The sequence below is a fragment of the Chionomys nivalis genome, chromosome 12 (assembly GCF_950005125.1).
Source record: "Chionomys nivalis chromosome 12, mChiNiv1.1, whole genome shotgun sequence".
In the NCBI taxonomy this organism is placed as follows: domain Eukaryota; kingdom Metazoa; phylum Chordata; class Mammalia; order Rodentia; family Cricetidae; genus Chionomys; species Chionomys nivalis.
In genome coordinates, this window is record NC_080097.1 from 18,215,519 (window position 1) to 18,232,280 (window position 16,762).

A 16,762-nucleotide genomic window follows, 5' to 3' on the forward strand; every position below is an offset into this window, starting at 1 on the left:
ATCTTACACCATCGCACTAACTCAGGCCTTCTGCTTCTCATGTACTAGTTATTTAAGGACCGAGTGCGCCTTGCAGCCTTTTAGTAGTACTGGCACAGTTTTATTTGGATGAGTAGAGGAACATTTCAGCTGCATCTGAAGTTGACTTCTGGCTTTGAGAAAGCCTTCCACCAGTTCTCTGGAAACGCTGTCTATATACATATTCTTTGGGTCTTCGTTTGGAGGGGCGGTTGAGGTTGAGAGTGCAAGGGCTGGAGGCGATCGATGGATCTCTGCCTCAGTGTATAGTAAACACCATCCACTTCATATTCTGTGCAATAATTCCTCTATGTTGTAGATGGATATTGTCTTCAAAATTCAAGTGATGATTATGCATGCAATTGAGTGCTTTTTATATGTGAATGGTTCTGTGAGTTCTGGAGGTAAAACAGTAATTGTAAGAAACTAATAGTTTACCGTCTAGTTCATGTAAGTGCAGAGTCAAGTACATCAGTAATTATAAAACAAGTTATAAATGTGTGCTAGTGAATGCATTTTATTTGATAGCCTAGGACAGGTTAATAAGGAAACAAACACACCCACAATCTCAATGGCTTAAGACGAAAACAGTTTATTATGTATGTGTGAGGAATCTGTCTTGTCTCTGGCAGATTTTCCAGGACAGCTGTCCGCAGAGAGGCACTTCCCTGCGGGCGAGCTGTTTACACCACGGGCACTGGAGAGCAGGAGTGGGCCAAGTGTCCACCATTCTAATATAATTAAATTCCAATTCCAATTAAACGCTTCTTCTTCAGATACAGCCCAAGTCACTTCTGTTCACGTGTCTGTGTCAAAATAAGTCACATCACATGACCATACTTAACTTGAGGAAGGCAGAGAGAACTATCCTCCCATGCAGTAATAGTTATAAACAAAAGATAAACACAGAAATAAAGACCCACCCCAGGGCTTCAGAGCAGGAAACAACCCTTTCAACTTGTTATATGTTAGAAGACAATATCCATTTTTTTGTCAATCACTGAAAATTTATTCTCTGTTGCTTGAATTTATTTTGCCTGTAGGAACTGGCTGAGGAAGGCTCCAAACACAACCCTAATCCCCACTGATTGGTTTGGTGGGTCTATAAGGCTTCTGTAATTGATCCATGTCTTTATTCCTTTCTTTCTCTTTCACAGTCCTCAGACGTGCAGCGTAGGGAAAGGAGAACCATTAAGAATCCGGTTAAGGTCTGAGGATGTCTCAGTCTGTGTTCTCAGATGTTTCATTACTCCTTGAAGACTTGGGCTCTATTTTGCACAGAGGTTTTCTAGGTGTTAAGTTAAACGACTTAAATCAATCAATAACTCCTCTGCCTTGAAGCTTATATGATCGTTCACAAGAGGCTAGCTAGTTGGTGGCCCCAGAGGTGCAGCAAATTTGACCATACTGACATCGCATGAAAACGAAGCAAAGGACCACGGGATATTAGAGAAAGTAAGAGCACCATTAAATACAAAATATAAGAGAAGTACAAGAGTGTGAAGAGAGCGAGAGTTCTTCCAGGATGGCGATACATTTCTGTGACCCAGGGCTCGGAAACCTCAGGCAGGAAGATGCAGTGTTGTAAGGGAACCTGTGGTATCCAGGAAGGGGACTTCTTAAAATAGTAACAACAAACACGTAGCAGCAGTAACAAAATCAGTTTAATTTGCTAAAACGGAAAACATAATTATATTACTACTGTTCTACTTTAAAAATAGAGTAATCAAATTAACCCTGAAATGCTTTTCGAAATATGTATTCTCATCCATAAAAGGGAAGAAATTTACATTAGTTCTGAAGTGGAGATATGTAAAAAAAGTTTACGTATACCTTCCTTATATTTTAGGAAGTTAGCTGCATTAGGAAACGGGAGATTCACACCAGTGTTAAAGTTTAAAGTGAATATCACAATTAAATTATTTTGTCATAAAATTGTGATTGAAAACACAAGCAGTGGCGAGAGTAGGAAAAAGGTTACAGAATATAGTAATATTCACACTTTAGACGGAATAAAACCAAGCAAATACTGCTTTAAAAAAATCCAGCTTAAAAAAAAAATTCCCAGCGCCCCACCGAGAATGGCCCCTCTCCAGGGGGCGGTAGAGTCTCCAGAAGAGGAGAGAGGCCAAGCTGGTCCGGAAAGTGCCCGCGCCAGGCTGGGTAGGGCTGCCCCTTGAGGCGAGGTAAGGGGCGGAGGCAGGAGGAAGAGGCTGGGAGGAGACCTCAGATTTGCTGCTGCAGGCGTAGCTCGCCACCCGCCCGGGTTGGAGGCAGGGCAGCAGCCGGCTTTAAAGTAGCGGCCTGGAAGAAAGGAAGGAAGAAACGAGGGAGGAGCGGAACGCCTGAGGAGGAGCAGCGAGCTGGGCTGCAGAGTCGGAGGCTGGAGGAGCCGCCCGGGAGAGGCCACCTTGGTTTTTGTTATTTTCCATTGGAATAGTTCTCCGGGACTGAGCGGGCCGCAACCCCGCGCCCCCGACCTTCCAGGTGACAGCCGGTCACCCTGCTAGCAGTCAGCTCCGCCCTGAGTCACCCCTTCCCGCCCACAGCCCCACTCTCCGCCCAGCCTTCCAGGGCTAGCGCTGGGCGAGCGCGCGGCCGCAGCGGGCTGCAGAAGCGGGAGCAGCTGACCGCGGCCGGCTTGGTCCCCAATCCCGAGGACGGGCGGCAGGAGGACAGGGGAGTCCGGAAGCGCAATCTCCAGGAAGGAGAATGCGCGCGTGAGCCTCGGTCTCCCCTCTAGTCCATTGCGCTGCAGCCGGAGTCTCCTAGCCGCGCCCGGGAAAGTGTCGCATGGGGCAGGGCCGCTGAAGCGCGGACTTTAAGGGCTCCCACGGTGGCACCAAGGCAGGCGCGGGGCCTGGGGCGACAGTTGGCAGTTTCCGCGGCGCCTGCACAGTGAGAGTTGGGGGCGCGGCGCCCTCGCTAGGCGCGAGTTATGGAGTCGCCTAGCTGCATTCAGGATGAGCCTTTCCCGCACCCTCTGGAGCCCGAGTCGGGTACCCCAGCGCAGCCAGGTGCCACCAAGCCCGGTGACAAGCGCTTCCGGCTATGGTACGTGGGAGGGTCGTGCTTGGATCGCAGGACCACGCTGCCCATGTTACCCTGGCTCATGGCCGAGATCCGCCGGCGCAGCCAGAAGCCTGAGGCGGGCGGCTGCGGGGCGCCCGCGGCCCGCGAGGTGCTCCTGGTGCTTAGCGCGCCCTTCCTGCGCTGCGTCCCCGCGCCGGGTGCCGGGGTCGGTGGGGGCGCTGGCTCCGGGACTGTGCAGCCCAACACCGGGGTGTTCATCTTCGAGCACAAGGCGCAGCACATCTCGCGCTTCATCCACAACAGCCACGACCTCACCTACTTTGCCTACCTGATCAAGGCGCAACCAGACGACCCCGAGTCTCAGATGGCCTGCCACGTTTTCCGAGCCACCGACCCTAACCAGGCAAGTCTCCTGCGCCCGGGGCGGGAGTAGAGCCGCGGGGACTGGCGAGACAGGGACCCCTCTTGGATCTGGCTGCTGGGTCGAGATCCACGTGGCGCGCTCCTCTTGCTCAGCATTTAGGATCTGGGAGTGGGAGGGAAAGTAATTGGTGGTTGAGTTAGCCTCGGGATGGGCTGGCCGACTTGAGTGGGAGAAAGGAAAGTAGATGCTGAGTGGCCTGGAGGAGATGGCAAGTCAGCTGAGTACTCAAGGAAAAGCGCGGATCCTAGGAGGAACCTGGTGACTGGTGCTGGCTTGCCTGGCTTTCGCCAAGGAGTGCATACGTGCAAGTGATACGTGCAAGTGTGTTTATTAGAAGTACAGGAGACTCCCCCCCCCCCCCCTTCTCCGTTTGGTCGTCCTGCATTTATACCTGCTTGGCGGGCACGTCACTGTCACCAAAGCACCTCCAGGTGTCCGAGCCTGGGAGGTGAGATTTCAGAGCACAGTTTAGGGTTAGAGTTCGAACTTAGGTTGTCAATGGAGTGGGATTCTGCGAATTTGAAGCCAGAAGACCTTTGCTGTTGTTTTCGCAGCCACTATGACAGTAAGTGCGTACGTGAGCGACTTCAGAATCACTGTGATAGAAGAGGCTTCACATGTCATTTTAAAAGGCATTCTAAGCTTCTAGCTTAGTGTCCAATATTTCTCCATAGTTTACCAACTCGAAATGTTCTGTTACTAAATGAAACCTTGACTTTCTTCATAAACAGGCATAGAACTAGCTAACACAGCGATTCTCAACCTGTGGGCCGTGACCCCCATCAGATATTTACATTATGATTTATAACAGTAGCAAAAAATGCAGTTATGAAGTGGCAGTGAAATGATTTTGTGTTTGGGAATCACCACAGCATAAAGACCTGTATTAAAGGGGTCTCAGCGTTAGGAAGGCTGAGAACCACTGCTCTCACAGAGGTAGGAACTTCAGCGTAGTTAACTATGCCTTGGGAAACAGGCTTGGAAGTGTGGAAAGAAAAGTGTGTGCATGTGTGTGTGTGTGTCTGTGTGTGTGTGTTTAAATTGTATTTTCAAAGAGATTTGGGTTTTTAGGGGAATTCGTGTGGACTAAATAAAAATAAATAAAGTCTCAGGTTCTATCACATGGTGTCCTTTAGGTAGCTGGGAAATTAAGAATAGATTAGAAAAACATCCTGTATCAAGTTCTTATTTTATTCTTATTCCACAATTGAACCGTAATATTATTGTTTGCTGCTGACATTCCACAAAAGCCCTCTAACGAAACTGAAGTAAAAGACAGTTGTTTCCAGTCTGTTGCATTCTAAAGGAGAAAAACATCTTTTGGTTTATTATTTTAAAATTTATTTTTGTTTATTTATTTGTGTGTGTGTGTGAGTGCCCACACATGCGTGTACAAATATGTTCCTGAAGAGGCCAGAAGAGGGCCTTGGATCCCCTTGAGGAGCTGTGCTTCTAGGTGGTTATGTAGGTGCTGGGAACCCAACTCTGGTCCTCTGGGAGAACAGGAAGTGCTTTTGAACACTGGCAGCCATGCCAGCCCCCAAGCGACAAATACCCTAAACAACCAGAAAGGTCAATGTGAAGAGGGAAAATAAGTTTCTTTTTTTTAAAAAATCATTTATTTTTGAGATTATAATAGCATCATTTTTCACTTCCCTTTCCTCCCTGCAAGCCTTACCATATGCCCCTTCTTTTAAATTCATGTTTCCCCTTTTCATTATTAGTTCATACATATATATGAAATATTAGTAGCCGTGTAATGTTACTAGTATGCATGTGTGTTTTCAGGGTCCGCCATTTGGTGTTGGATAACCAATCGGTGTGCTTGTCTCCAGGGAAGAATATTTCTTGCACTCTCAGCATTCCTTAACTGCCTGCAGTTCTCTGTGTAGGGTTGAGGCCTCCTGGTGGCAATTTTAATTTGTGTTCACTGTTACGCTCGCAACAGAATACTTCACTGCAAATCACTTGAAATTTGCTACCATGGCTGGCCGGTGAGTTTCGGTTCAGGCTTATTTATTTAAGACTCATTTCACAAATGAAATTTGAAAATTCCAGAGATTATCACTATCTTTGTTGCAGTCTAATACAGTGTTCTGCCTCTGGCAACAAGGAAGAACATTACATTACTGTCTCCAGGCTTTTAAGAGACTCTTGGTATCTGGCCATAGTGGTGCACGCCTTTAATTCCAACCTTCGAGAGGCTGAGGCAGGGAATCTCTGTGAGGTCGAGGACAGCCTGGCCTACAGAGTGAGTTCCAGGACAGCTAGGGCTGTTGGACTGTTGCACAGAGAAACCCTGTTGAGGAGAGGAGAGGGAGAGAGATTTTTTAGTGACCCTGGCTGGCCGGTTTATGCTACATTCTGGGGTATAGCCTTGTTTTTCCTTGCAGGTGTTGGCACTCTGTGCTCTGAACAGTAGTTATGGCGTCTCTCCTGGATACAGGACTTAGAGTCAATTACACACATCCTTGAATTTACCTCCACCATGTATTTAAATGTTAAGAGGGCTGAATGTGCTATTAATTTACAAATAAAATGTTTAGGTTAATCCCCCCCACCATTTATTTAAGAGAAAACAGTGAAAATCACATGACTTTTTGATAAAAAAATCTTTTTTGTTTATTGTAAATTCCTAGTTGAGTTATTGGTTTACATATATGGCCTTTTTTTTTTAAAAAAAAAATTAAGCCAGACATGATGGCACACATTTTTAATCCCAGCAGTTGGGAGGCAGAGGCAGGCGTTCTTTCTGAGTTTGAGACCAGCCTTGTAACTCAATGAAACTCAGCTGTGAGTTTCATTCATACAAAGCAGGGTTTAGAAGGTCCGGGTACCCTAGAATGTGAAAGAAGGTGGCCTGCTGTTTGCTTTGTCCTAAGTTCTTATTTGAAGTGGAGTCTTTTTTTTTTTTATTCTTTTTTAATTAAAATTTCCACCTGCTCCCCCGTTTCCCATTTCCCTCCCCTCCTCCCATATATTGCCCCCTCCCCCCACTCCCCTCCCCCTATCCCCACTCCTCTTCTCCTCCCCCCACTCCATTCCCCCTCCCTCTCCATACTGAAGAGCAGTCCAAATTCCCTGCCCTGTGGGAAGACCAAGGTCCTCTCACTTCTATCTAGGTCCAGGAAGGTGAGCGTCCAAACAGGCTAAGCTCCCACAAAGCCAGTTCATGTATTAGGATGGAAACCTAGTGCCATTGTCCTTGGCTTCTCATCAGTCTTCATTGACCGCCATGTTCAGAGAGTCCAGTTTCAACCCATGCTTATTCAGTCCCAGTCCAGCTGGCCTTGGTGGGCTCCCAATAGATCAGTTCCACTGTCACAGTGTGTGGGTGCACCCCTCGTGGTCCTGACTTCCTTGCTCATGTTCTCCCTCCTTCTGCTCCTCATTTGGACCTTAAGAGCTCAGACCGTTGCTCCAAATTGGGTCTCTGTCTCTATCTCGATCCATCACCAGATGAAGGTTCTAAGGTGATATGTAAGATATTCATCAGTATAGGATAGGGTCATTTCAGGTTCCCTCTCCTCAGTTGCCCAAGGTACCAGCTGGGGACATCTCCCTGGACACCTGCTAGCCCCTTGAAGTAGAGTCTTGAACTCCTCTCTGAGGGAGCCTGCTGTTCCCTGCATTCTCTGGAGCAAGTCTACAAGGCAGCCTAGAGCAGTGGGGGTGAAAACATCCCTAGGATGCTTGTCTCACTCTGGCTCACAAACCTGTCTGTTTTCTGGTATGAGCCCGCTTTGAGCTAGACCATATAGGTCATTTTCTTATTTAGTAATTGATGGGGACCTAACCCATTGTGGCGCCACCCTTGGCTGGTTGTTCTGTTAGAAAGTAGGCTGAACAAGCCATGGGGAAGAAAGCCAGTAAGCAGCACCCCACTATGGCCTCTGCATCAGCTCCTGCCTTCAGGTTCCTGTCCTGCTTGAGTTCCCGTCCTGACTTCCTCCAGTGATGGACTGTGATGTGGAAGCATAAGCTTTCCTGCCAAAGGGAGTGGCACTATTAGGAGGTGTGGCCTTGTCTGAGGAGGTGTGGCCTTGTTGAAGGAAGTGTGTCACTATAGGGGTGAGTTTTGAGGTCTCCCTGCTCAAGCTACTTCCGGTGAGACAGCTCACTACCTCTCAGCTACTTCTCCAGCACACAGTGTCTCTTCACAGCAATAGAAACCCTAACTCAGATGGGCATTAGTACCAGGGACTGGGGTATTGTTGTGAAAGGCCTCACCATGCTTTGGTTCGGAGGAATTTGGACTTGAGTACTTCCGATTAAGAAAGCACTGGAATACTTGAAGCATTGCTAATGCTAGTAGGGCCACACTAGTAGAAACATGGAAGATAGTGGTGCTGAGTGTGATTTAATGAACTGTGAGGGCCTTGCTCAAGAGGTTACATAGGAGAAGAATATTAATATGTGGCCTGGAGACTATTCTTGTGATATTTTGATGAAGAATGATTCTTCTGAGTCTGAGGACAGCCTGGTGTACAGAACAAGTTGCAAGACAGCCAAACTTAGCCATTGAAAGCCAGAAAGCAGACAAAGATTTAGAATGAGGGGACCGTGTTCCAGCCCCAGCAAGTAGCAGAGCTTTGCAGCTTTGGCCTCACGGTTCTGGAGTTAGGCATAGAAGAAAGGGGCTATGAAATCTGCACCCAAGACTAAGGAAAGCCTCTGATGCTAGGCATGTGTCAGGGGTGTCCCTGAATGGAGGTTAAGAGAGGTAATTGCATGAGGCTGTGAAGTTGAAGCCTGGGTTGCCTTGGAGACCTCAAGATGTTCGAGATGCCAGAGTCTTAGGATACCTTCCTAGGAGAGCTGTTATCAGGGAGTGGAACCAGCCCAAGAGAGAGAAGCGTGTTGCAGTCAACAGAGCTGAAAAGAGTTGGAGATCTGAAGAGTGCTTTGACATCAGACATGGAGATGTAGAGTTTAAAGTTGGCCCAGCTGGTTTTTGGTTTTTTTTTTTTTTTGGTCCAGTATTTTCTCACTATGCTCCCTTCCCTATATTTTGGGGTGATAATGTATATCTTGTGCAATTATATGTTGAAAGTATGTGATTAGTGTTTTGATTTTATAGGGAATTACACTGAAGGGATTGAATGAATCTCGGAAGAGACTTTGACCTTTATAATGAGGGCTAGTGAGTGCCAGCCTCAATGCCCCCTCAGGGTCCCAATAGGATGCTTCAGCAAGCAGGAGACTTAGAAAAAAAATCTAAGGGCAAAGAATTCCCCACTATATACTTTTCCACGGCAGTTTTTTAATATTGTTCTTCCATAATTCTAATTATCCTGTCCTACTTCTAACTTTTCCTAACTTCCTTTCTAAATTCTTCTTCTATTCTAAAAAAAAAAAAAAAAACAAAAAAACCTCTTCTCATTCAGAAACCTTGAAATGGTAATTATAAGAGTTTTTTTTTTTTTTTTTTTTTTTTTTTTCTCATCTTTCAAGAGCTCATTCCCAGGGCAAGCGGTTGGGACTTGAGCTATTGCCATGGCAACACAAAGATCCAAGGTTACAGAAGTGACCAGAGGGTAGGGGGGTACAGTGAGATAAGCTTTGAGATATAAGTCTTTTGTTAACTGATTAGCAAGCAAAGAATTGGCATGCTTTCCTTAGTAACCTTGGTTGGACATCTGCAGCTCTGACCTTGCACATAGGTGTAAGATTTTAAACTTATGATCTATTTACAAAAACTTTTAGTCTGGTTTGAACTTGTTCTAAGGTAAAAGTGAGCGAATCATGTGCAGTTTATGTTAGACTGAGATAAAATTGTTATTTTTTGATATTAGTCTGAGTAAAAAGGAACAAAACAGGCTTTTAAGTGTCTACAATCCTCATGGGACAAATAGATCCAATTATGAAGCATGTGCCAGTATATATTCTATACATCAAAACTGTATATCTAAATGAAATGTCATTTTCCTGACTACCCACAGATATATGTGCCCAGCTGATAAAATAATTTCATGAGATAAGCACATAAACAGAAGGAAAATACCCAAAGCTATTCTTAGGGAAGAAATGACGTTCTTAGGGAAGCGATGAAGTTACTCATGAGAGAAATTACAGACAGGAGCAACTGGATTCCACAGTCAGTAACTCCAGGGCCTTACCACGTGGGGCTCCCTACCAGAGAATCACCCGGCTGGTAGGTCGGCCTGTTGAACACTAGTTATCACCTGCTGTACCTCTCATGGCCCCTGCTGGCTTTGAATTTTTAAAGACTGTTGAGATGGTGATAGACTATGGTGACTTTCGAGGTTGTACTGAATGCATTTTTGCATTATGACATGGCTACAAGCCTCGGGGGGCAGGGAATGGAATCTGGTGGTTTGAAAAAAATAGCCCCCAAAGGGAGTGGCACTATTAGGAGGTATGGCTTTGCTGGAGTATGTGTTATTGGAGGCAGTGTGTCACTGTAGGGTTGGGCTTTGAGATCTCCTATGCTCAAGCTACTCCCAGTGAGGCAGTACACTTCCTGTTTCTTGAAAGATGTAGAAGTGAAAGCTACTTCTCCAGCACCATGTCTGACCAGAAGGTGCTATGTCCCACGGTGATAATAATGGACTAAACATCTGAAACTGTAAACTGCCACCTCAATTACATGTTTTCCTTTCCCAGAATTAACATGGTCATGGAGTCTTTTCACAACAATAGAAATCCTAACCAAGAAACTATCTGAGCATTATGAATGGATCTACAGAGCCAAAGATAGGCAGATCCTGGACTTCTAGATGTTCAGCCAGTGTAGCTGAAATCACCAACTCTCCTCAAATAGCAACAATGATAAAACATGGTAGAAAGCAATAGATTTCTATCCATGCCAATCACTGGATTCCACTTGGACAAACAAGAGCAAGCTCATCTACACACACCCACACACACACCCACACACACACACACACTCTAAATGATTATTGGTCTCTTGCTGATTTTCTGTGATTTTAATATATCACAGTAACTGTGCAAAAATATTTATCAGTATTTTATCCACAGACGAGAAAACTGAGGTATGGAAAGGTGAATTTTTCCCTAAAAGTCTGCAGACATGTCATACTAGAAGCTGACTGCACTCCAGGTGATTCCACTGGTTCTTTTTGAATCTGCTGCTCTAGAATACACCTGAAAGCAAGTTTTTGCTTGTCAGTGTTATAAACCTCTACACTGCTGCTTTTTCTTACTTACCTTATGATTTTTCTCAGTTAAATATGCTTATTAAATTTGTAAAAATATTTACTTAGCATTGTTATTTATTTAAGCGCCTTAATATTTATGCTTGAGTGTATTTATGTTAATATATACTTAAATTATTTTGAAGAGATGGTTTCCTTTGATACTGTCCAGGACTGGTTTTGAACTGGGTTCAGGTGATGGTAGTGCTTTGGCTTCCTGAGTAGTTGGTACATAAGTTGCACCACTATACCTGGGGTACTTTTCTGCTAAGGGAAATTAAAAACTCTGTGTGACGTAGGTTGATTATTTTACTGTGGTGAGGATTGAACCGAGGGCCTTGTGTATGCCAGGCTGTATCCTAATCTTATGTTGTAAGAATTGAACTCTGATGTGTCTCTTTTTTAGTTTTTAAGACTAGATCATGAGCCTGTAACCTTTGTCACATTACTTTAGGAAAGAAAAGAATTAGGATATGTATTTAAGAATAGCTAAGGCCCACCCTCTGGATATTTTTTTAATTGGATTGTGAAGTTTGTTATATAAATATGAACTATTTGAAACCATAATTAAGCCAGTCATGATAGCTCACATATTTAATCCAGCCCTGGGAGTGAGGCGGGAGGGTTGTGGCATGGTTGATGCCTGCCTGGGCTACATGGTGAGTTCTAGGTCAGCCTGGGCTATGTAGTGAGTTCTAGGGGTGAGTTCTAGGTCAGTCTGGATTTCTGATTTACCTAAATTAAAATGGTGGTCTTTCTCCTTGGCTCTTTGGACATTGATTCTTCACAGGTGTTCTTTTTAGGATGCGTATTGGGAAAGCTCATGACTCTGTTGGCTCTCCCTAGTCCTAACCCCGCTGCTTCTTCCCAGTGTCTGCTTCTTGCCCTTCGTGTCCGGCCTCTTGTAGTCAGATAGGTTATCTTTCTGTTTGTGGATGTGTTTGTCTTTCATCTGAGAGAATATCTGTTGAATAAGCATGGCTAGCTTATGCCCCGAAATAATTACACGGAAACTGTATTCTTTTAAACGCTGCTTGGCCCATTAGCTCCAGCATCTTATTGGCTAGCTCTTACATATTGATCTAACCCATTTCTAATATTCTGTATAGCACCACAAGCTGGCTTACCAGGAAAGATCTTAACCTGCGTCTGTGTCCGGTAGGAGAATCATGGCGACTCCCTGACTCGGCTTCTTTCTCAAATATCCACTGTGTAGTCCTTAGCTAGCTCCTTCCAGAGGTGTAAACATTTGACTAGAGATGTATTTTTGATTTTCTATGTATAGGTGATTTACCTGCACATATGCCCATGTGCCACATGTGCAGTACCCGTGGTGGCCAGAAGAGTATATTGGATCCCTAAAACTGGAGTTACAGATTGTTGCAAGTGACCATGTGGGTGCTAGGAATCAATCCTGGGTCCTCAGGAAGAGCAGTCGGTGCTCTCAACTGCTGAGCCGTCTGTCTAGTCCCTGGATAGAGATTTTTATTTATTTATTTAGAGACAGGATCTCTCCACATAGCCCTGACTCTCCTGGAACCCATTATGTAGACCACACTGGCCTCAAACTTACAGTGATCGTCCTGCCTCTACCTCCCACATTCTGGGTTTACAGGTGTGAGCCACTATGGGGGATCAAATCGAGGGTTCACGCACACTAGACAAGTCCTTTACCAGTTGAGATAGATCCCCTGATTCTTAACCCCATCTATGCCAGAGGCTAAACTCATTATTCTCCTGTCTCTTTAAAAGGAAATCTTGCTGATGTTTACTCTTAGATAATCTTATAGAAGAGCAGGCATTAAAAAAATCCCCGTTTTCTAGAAGGGAAGACTTAGACTCAAATGCTTGTGCACTTGGTGACTGGAAGTTTGTAGTATGAAGGCTGCTTGTTCGTTCCCGACTGCCCAGACTTGAAATAATCACTTAGAAACTATATTATTTAAAACACTGCTTGGCCAATCACTTAAGCATATTGCTAGCTAGCTCTTGCATCTAGTATTGACCCATTTCCATTGTTTTATATTTTACCACAAGGCTCGTGGCCTATCAGCAAGGTTCTGCCTCGTGGCTTGTGTCTTTCTCCTCTGGCAGCTCCATGGCTTCTCTGCAACTTAGTCTTCTTTCTCCCAGAATCCGCTTTAGTGTCTCCCTACCTCCCCTCCTTGCCGCCTAGCTCTACTCTGCCCTATCACAGGCCAAGGGAGCTTCTTTATTCGTTAACCAATAAAAGCAACACATATACAGAAGGACCTCCTACACCAGAAGTTGACATCCAGCATCTTCTTCAATCACCCTCTACTGTATTTCCTTTAAATTTATTTATTTTGTTTTTTATGTGCATGAGTGTTTTGCTTGAATGTATGCATGTGTACCTCATGCATGCCTGGTGTCCTCAGAGGACAGATGAGGGCATAGGATCCCTTGAACCTGGAGTTACGGATGGTTGTGAGCCACACTGTGGGTGTTGGGAATTGAGTCCAAGTCCTCTGCGAGAGCAACATGTGATTTTAACTGCTGAGCCATCTCTACAGTCCCTCCATTTAATTTTTTTAAAGGCACAGTCTCTCACTGAACCTGCAGCTCACCAGCGTAGGTAGACTGGCTGACTGCACATCTCAAGGCTTCTCTGTTTCCCCCTCCTTGGGTTTGGGATTACAGGCACATGTCACTGTGCCTAGCTTTTCCCCTGGATGCTCAGGGTTGGACTCAGTTTCCCATGCTTTCATGAGAGGCACTTTACCCATCAAGCCATGTGCCCAGTCCCACTGAAATTATTTCCAGGGTGCACTCACATCTCCCTAATCACCATTTCCTCAGATTTGAGGTAACGGCTGGGATCTTTGGTTGAGACTGTGTTCCTGCTCAGCTCTTACACTTCTATCAACATTCTTCCCTGGAGCTACAAGGAGTGGCCCATCCGAAGCACAAGCCAGGCTTCCTTTGAGCTCAGGGCGTAGGCACATTCTTGGTTGTACGTCTTGGGTGATGGAGCCTTGTCATGGAATCTCACTCATGTGTGTACTCCGCGATTCTGATGTGCAAATTGGCTGTCCTGTTCAAAACAAGTCCAGTTTTCAGATAATTTTAAAGCCTGTGCATGCTTCCTATTTTTTGCTACCTTAGCTCCCCACCCCTCCAGTTTTCTGCTTGAGTGACAAATGCCACTTACTCAGCTCAGGTTCCAGTGCATCTCTAGCTGAAGGTTGGTACCACGGTTTTCCATTTCTGTGTCAGGTGTTTGTTTTCCTTCTGACATTTAAAAATTACCATGTTGGTTGCTTTTCTTGTGTGTGGATATCTTCACCTGTGGAATGCAAGATCCGTGCTGGGAACTCCTGTTTGTTCATGGTCGTATGACCAGGACCTAGTTCAGTGGGAGGAGTTCATTCCAATCCACTGACAGAATATGAGTTTGAACTGGTCCCTGTCCTCGGGAATTTAAATCGACAGCTAGATGCCGGCCGCCAGCAAGAATACATGTGTGGTCCTAAATCCCTCACCTTTAGTTATCATCATCTTTAACAGATGTCAATTGTACTGTGTTTGTACAATGGTATTTTCCCACATGGATACTTATAATTTCAGAGAAATTATATATACAGCACATAATGTGAAGTGGGATGATGAAACGCGTTTTTAAATGGAAGCTGAAAAAGAGTCTTGAGACAGGGTCTAACTGTGTAGCCGGGTCTGGCTTCCAACCTGTAATTCTCCTGTATGCTAGGACTGTAAGCATGGGCCGATCACATCTCAAACAAGTAATTTAAGTACTTTCTGAAAGTATTTTGTAGGTTAAATTTGAAATGATGTCCTCCTCTTCTTCCTCCCATTTCTCCCCCTAAAAGTGCCATGGTGATCATGCGCTTTTACAAGCACAGGTCCTTTTCTCTAACTCCATCCTCTCCGTGAAGGGCATTTTCTCCTTCTTCCAGCCTGTTTACTTCGGAGCAACACCCGCCTCAACATCTCATCAGCACCTGGTCCCTTGCAGGGGGCAGGAGACTTTGTCATATAATGGGTTCTGTATTAGTCACGCTTTCGTTGTTTGATAACGTGTCTGAGAAAATCATCATAAAGAGCAAGGACTCATTTTGGGTCGCGGTTTCAGCCCATGGTCAGATGGCCCCATTGCTTTTAGACCTGTAGAGAGGCAGGAGCACTGTGGAGGAAGCGTATGGTAGAAGAAAGTCATTTACCTTATGGAAACAAGGAAGAAAGAGGAACAGGAAGCGGCCAAGGTCAACATACGTCCGTCGAAGGCACACATCCTCCAATGAGGCTTCCTCTCCCCAGTAGTCTGTTCAGAGTTTGAATCCACCAATGTATTATGCCATTGATCAGCCAGAACCCTTGTGATTCAGGGGAGCTTGGATACACACACAGGTATGATCTATTAATCCCCCTCTCAATCCACGTTGACAGATGATGAGAGATTAACTATCAGCAGTTCTAAACAGCTTTCTCTTTCACTTCCTTGACAAACTGTTATGTGTTGGATATATGTTTCTCTTGTCATTTGTAGTGACTGAAATAGTCTCTGACACCCAACTTCCATGAATAAGCCTGGCCTGATGATGCAGTCCTTGTTGGTGGTGCATCATGCAAACAACACAATACAATTCCTGAATAAAGCGACAAGGTAAACACATTCCATAACACAGTTACCTCTTTACTAGAACTATTTCCTTGCACTACTGTGTTGGAGCAATGCACTCACAAGTCATTTCTTTCAAATAAATTGTTTGTTTCTTTAGTGTCGGTGAGCACATGCATGTGTGCATGCAAATGCACATCAGCCAGGGAGCAAGTGTAGAAGTTAGAGAGCAACCTGTGGGATTTCTGTCCTTTTGTTTTGGGGATCAAATTCGGGTCATTAGGCCTGATGGCAGGAGCTTCACCTACTGATTGAGCTTGTTGGTTCCAGTTCACTTCCTTATGTGGGGAGCTTCCACGCACACACTTCAGGACAAGAGCTGATCCCTGGTGGTGTTGGATTTGAGGCCCAGAACATTTGCTGTTTATTTAGGAACCAGTTTTTCTGCTTGTGATTGTCTCACGTAACAGTTCATTTTCAAGTCCTGTTGGCTATGACTTTTTTTCCTCCCTCTCTGAGAATAGAAATGAATTTGGACAGTGAGAGTTAGCATGTCTTTGCCCAGTAAGTTTTTTTGAGCTGCTTATGTTTTCCAGGTGATTTTCTTCGAAAGGCCTGCCACTAATCATGAAAGCGAATTACAGCACAGCACTTTGACTGTGTCTATATCCACCTAATCCCATGTGGAGACACCAAATTTGTTAGTTTATTTAAATATTGTTAATTTGGGCTGGGAGACGGCTCATTCAGCAAAGTGCTTTCAGATGTGAGTTTCATTCCTCAGGACCCATGTTCAAAAAGCTGGAGATGTAGGTGTGCTGTTTCCTTTTAGTCCCACGGCTCAGAGGTTCAGACAGGCAAGTCTCTGGGGCTTGCTGGCCAGCCAGCTTTGCCAAATAGGTGAGTTCCAGGCCAATGTGAGATCTTGCCTCAAAATAACAAGGTGGATAGTATCCTGGGGAAGGACACCCGAGGTTGACCTCTGGCCTCTACATGTACATTCATACTTTCACACATGAACACACACACGCACACACACACACACACACAAACAGCAGGCACACACACACACAGATTTTTACAGTACAGTTGTTTTGTGCTTTTGGGTCTTGGTCTTAGTGAATAAAACATTCACTGTGTAAAGTGGAGGGGTAAATATGGAGAACAACCTCCCACAGCCTTCACGGCTCCGAGTATATCCACAGCGATCTGCCTCACACTCGATTAACCCAGGTTGAGCTGTCATTTGCTGTTTGGTGACGAGGTCAAGGACAAGGAGAGTTACTGTTGCTGGTGACATATGGGAACAAGGCTCTAAAGAGAGCAGGGAGAGCGGACCTAGGACCCTGGTGTTTAAACCCATCCTTGTGTAGTGAGTCGTCACACAGTGGTCCTTTGGTTATAGAAAGAGTATTTTTTTAAAATATTTTATTTATTTATTATGCATACAATATTCTGTCTGTGTGTATGTCTGCAGGCCAGAAGAGGGCACCAGACGTCATTACAGATGGT

The 16,762-nt window shown here is 45.1% G+C and overlaps 1 protein-coding gene across 5 annotated transcripts in view; it reads left to right on the forward strand.

The window, feature by feature from the left end:
• Positions 1 to 2,272: 2,272 nt before the first annotated feature.
• The window catches only part of Tbc1d4 (TBC1 domain family member 4), a 157,287-nt gene continuing 142,797 nt past the window's right edge, over positions 2,273 to 16,762 (forward strand). For all 5 annotated transcript variants that reach the window (XM_057786155.1, XM_057786156.1, XM_057786158.1 and 2 more), the window contains exon 1: positions 2,273 to 3,454. In XM_057786155.1, coding sequence (XP_057642138.1) covers positions 2,957 to 3,454 — 498 coding nt within the window. In that variant the 5' untranslated portion in view covers positions 2,273 to 2,956. The remainder of the gene's footprint in view (positions 3,455 to 16,762) is intronic.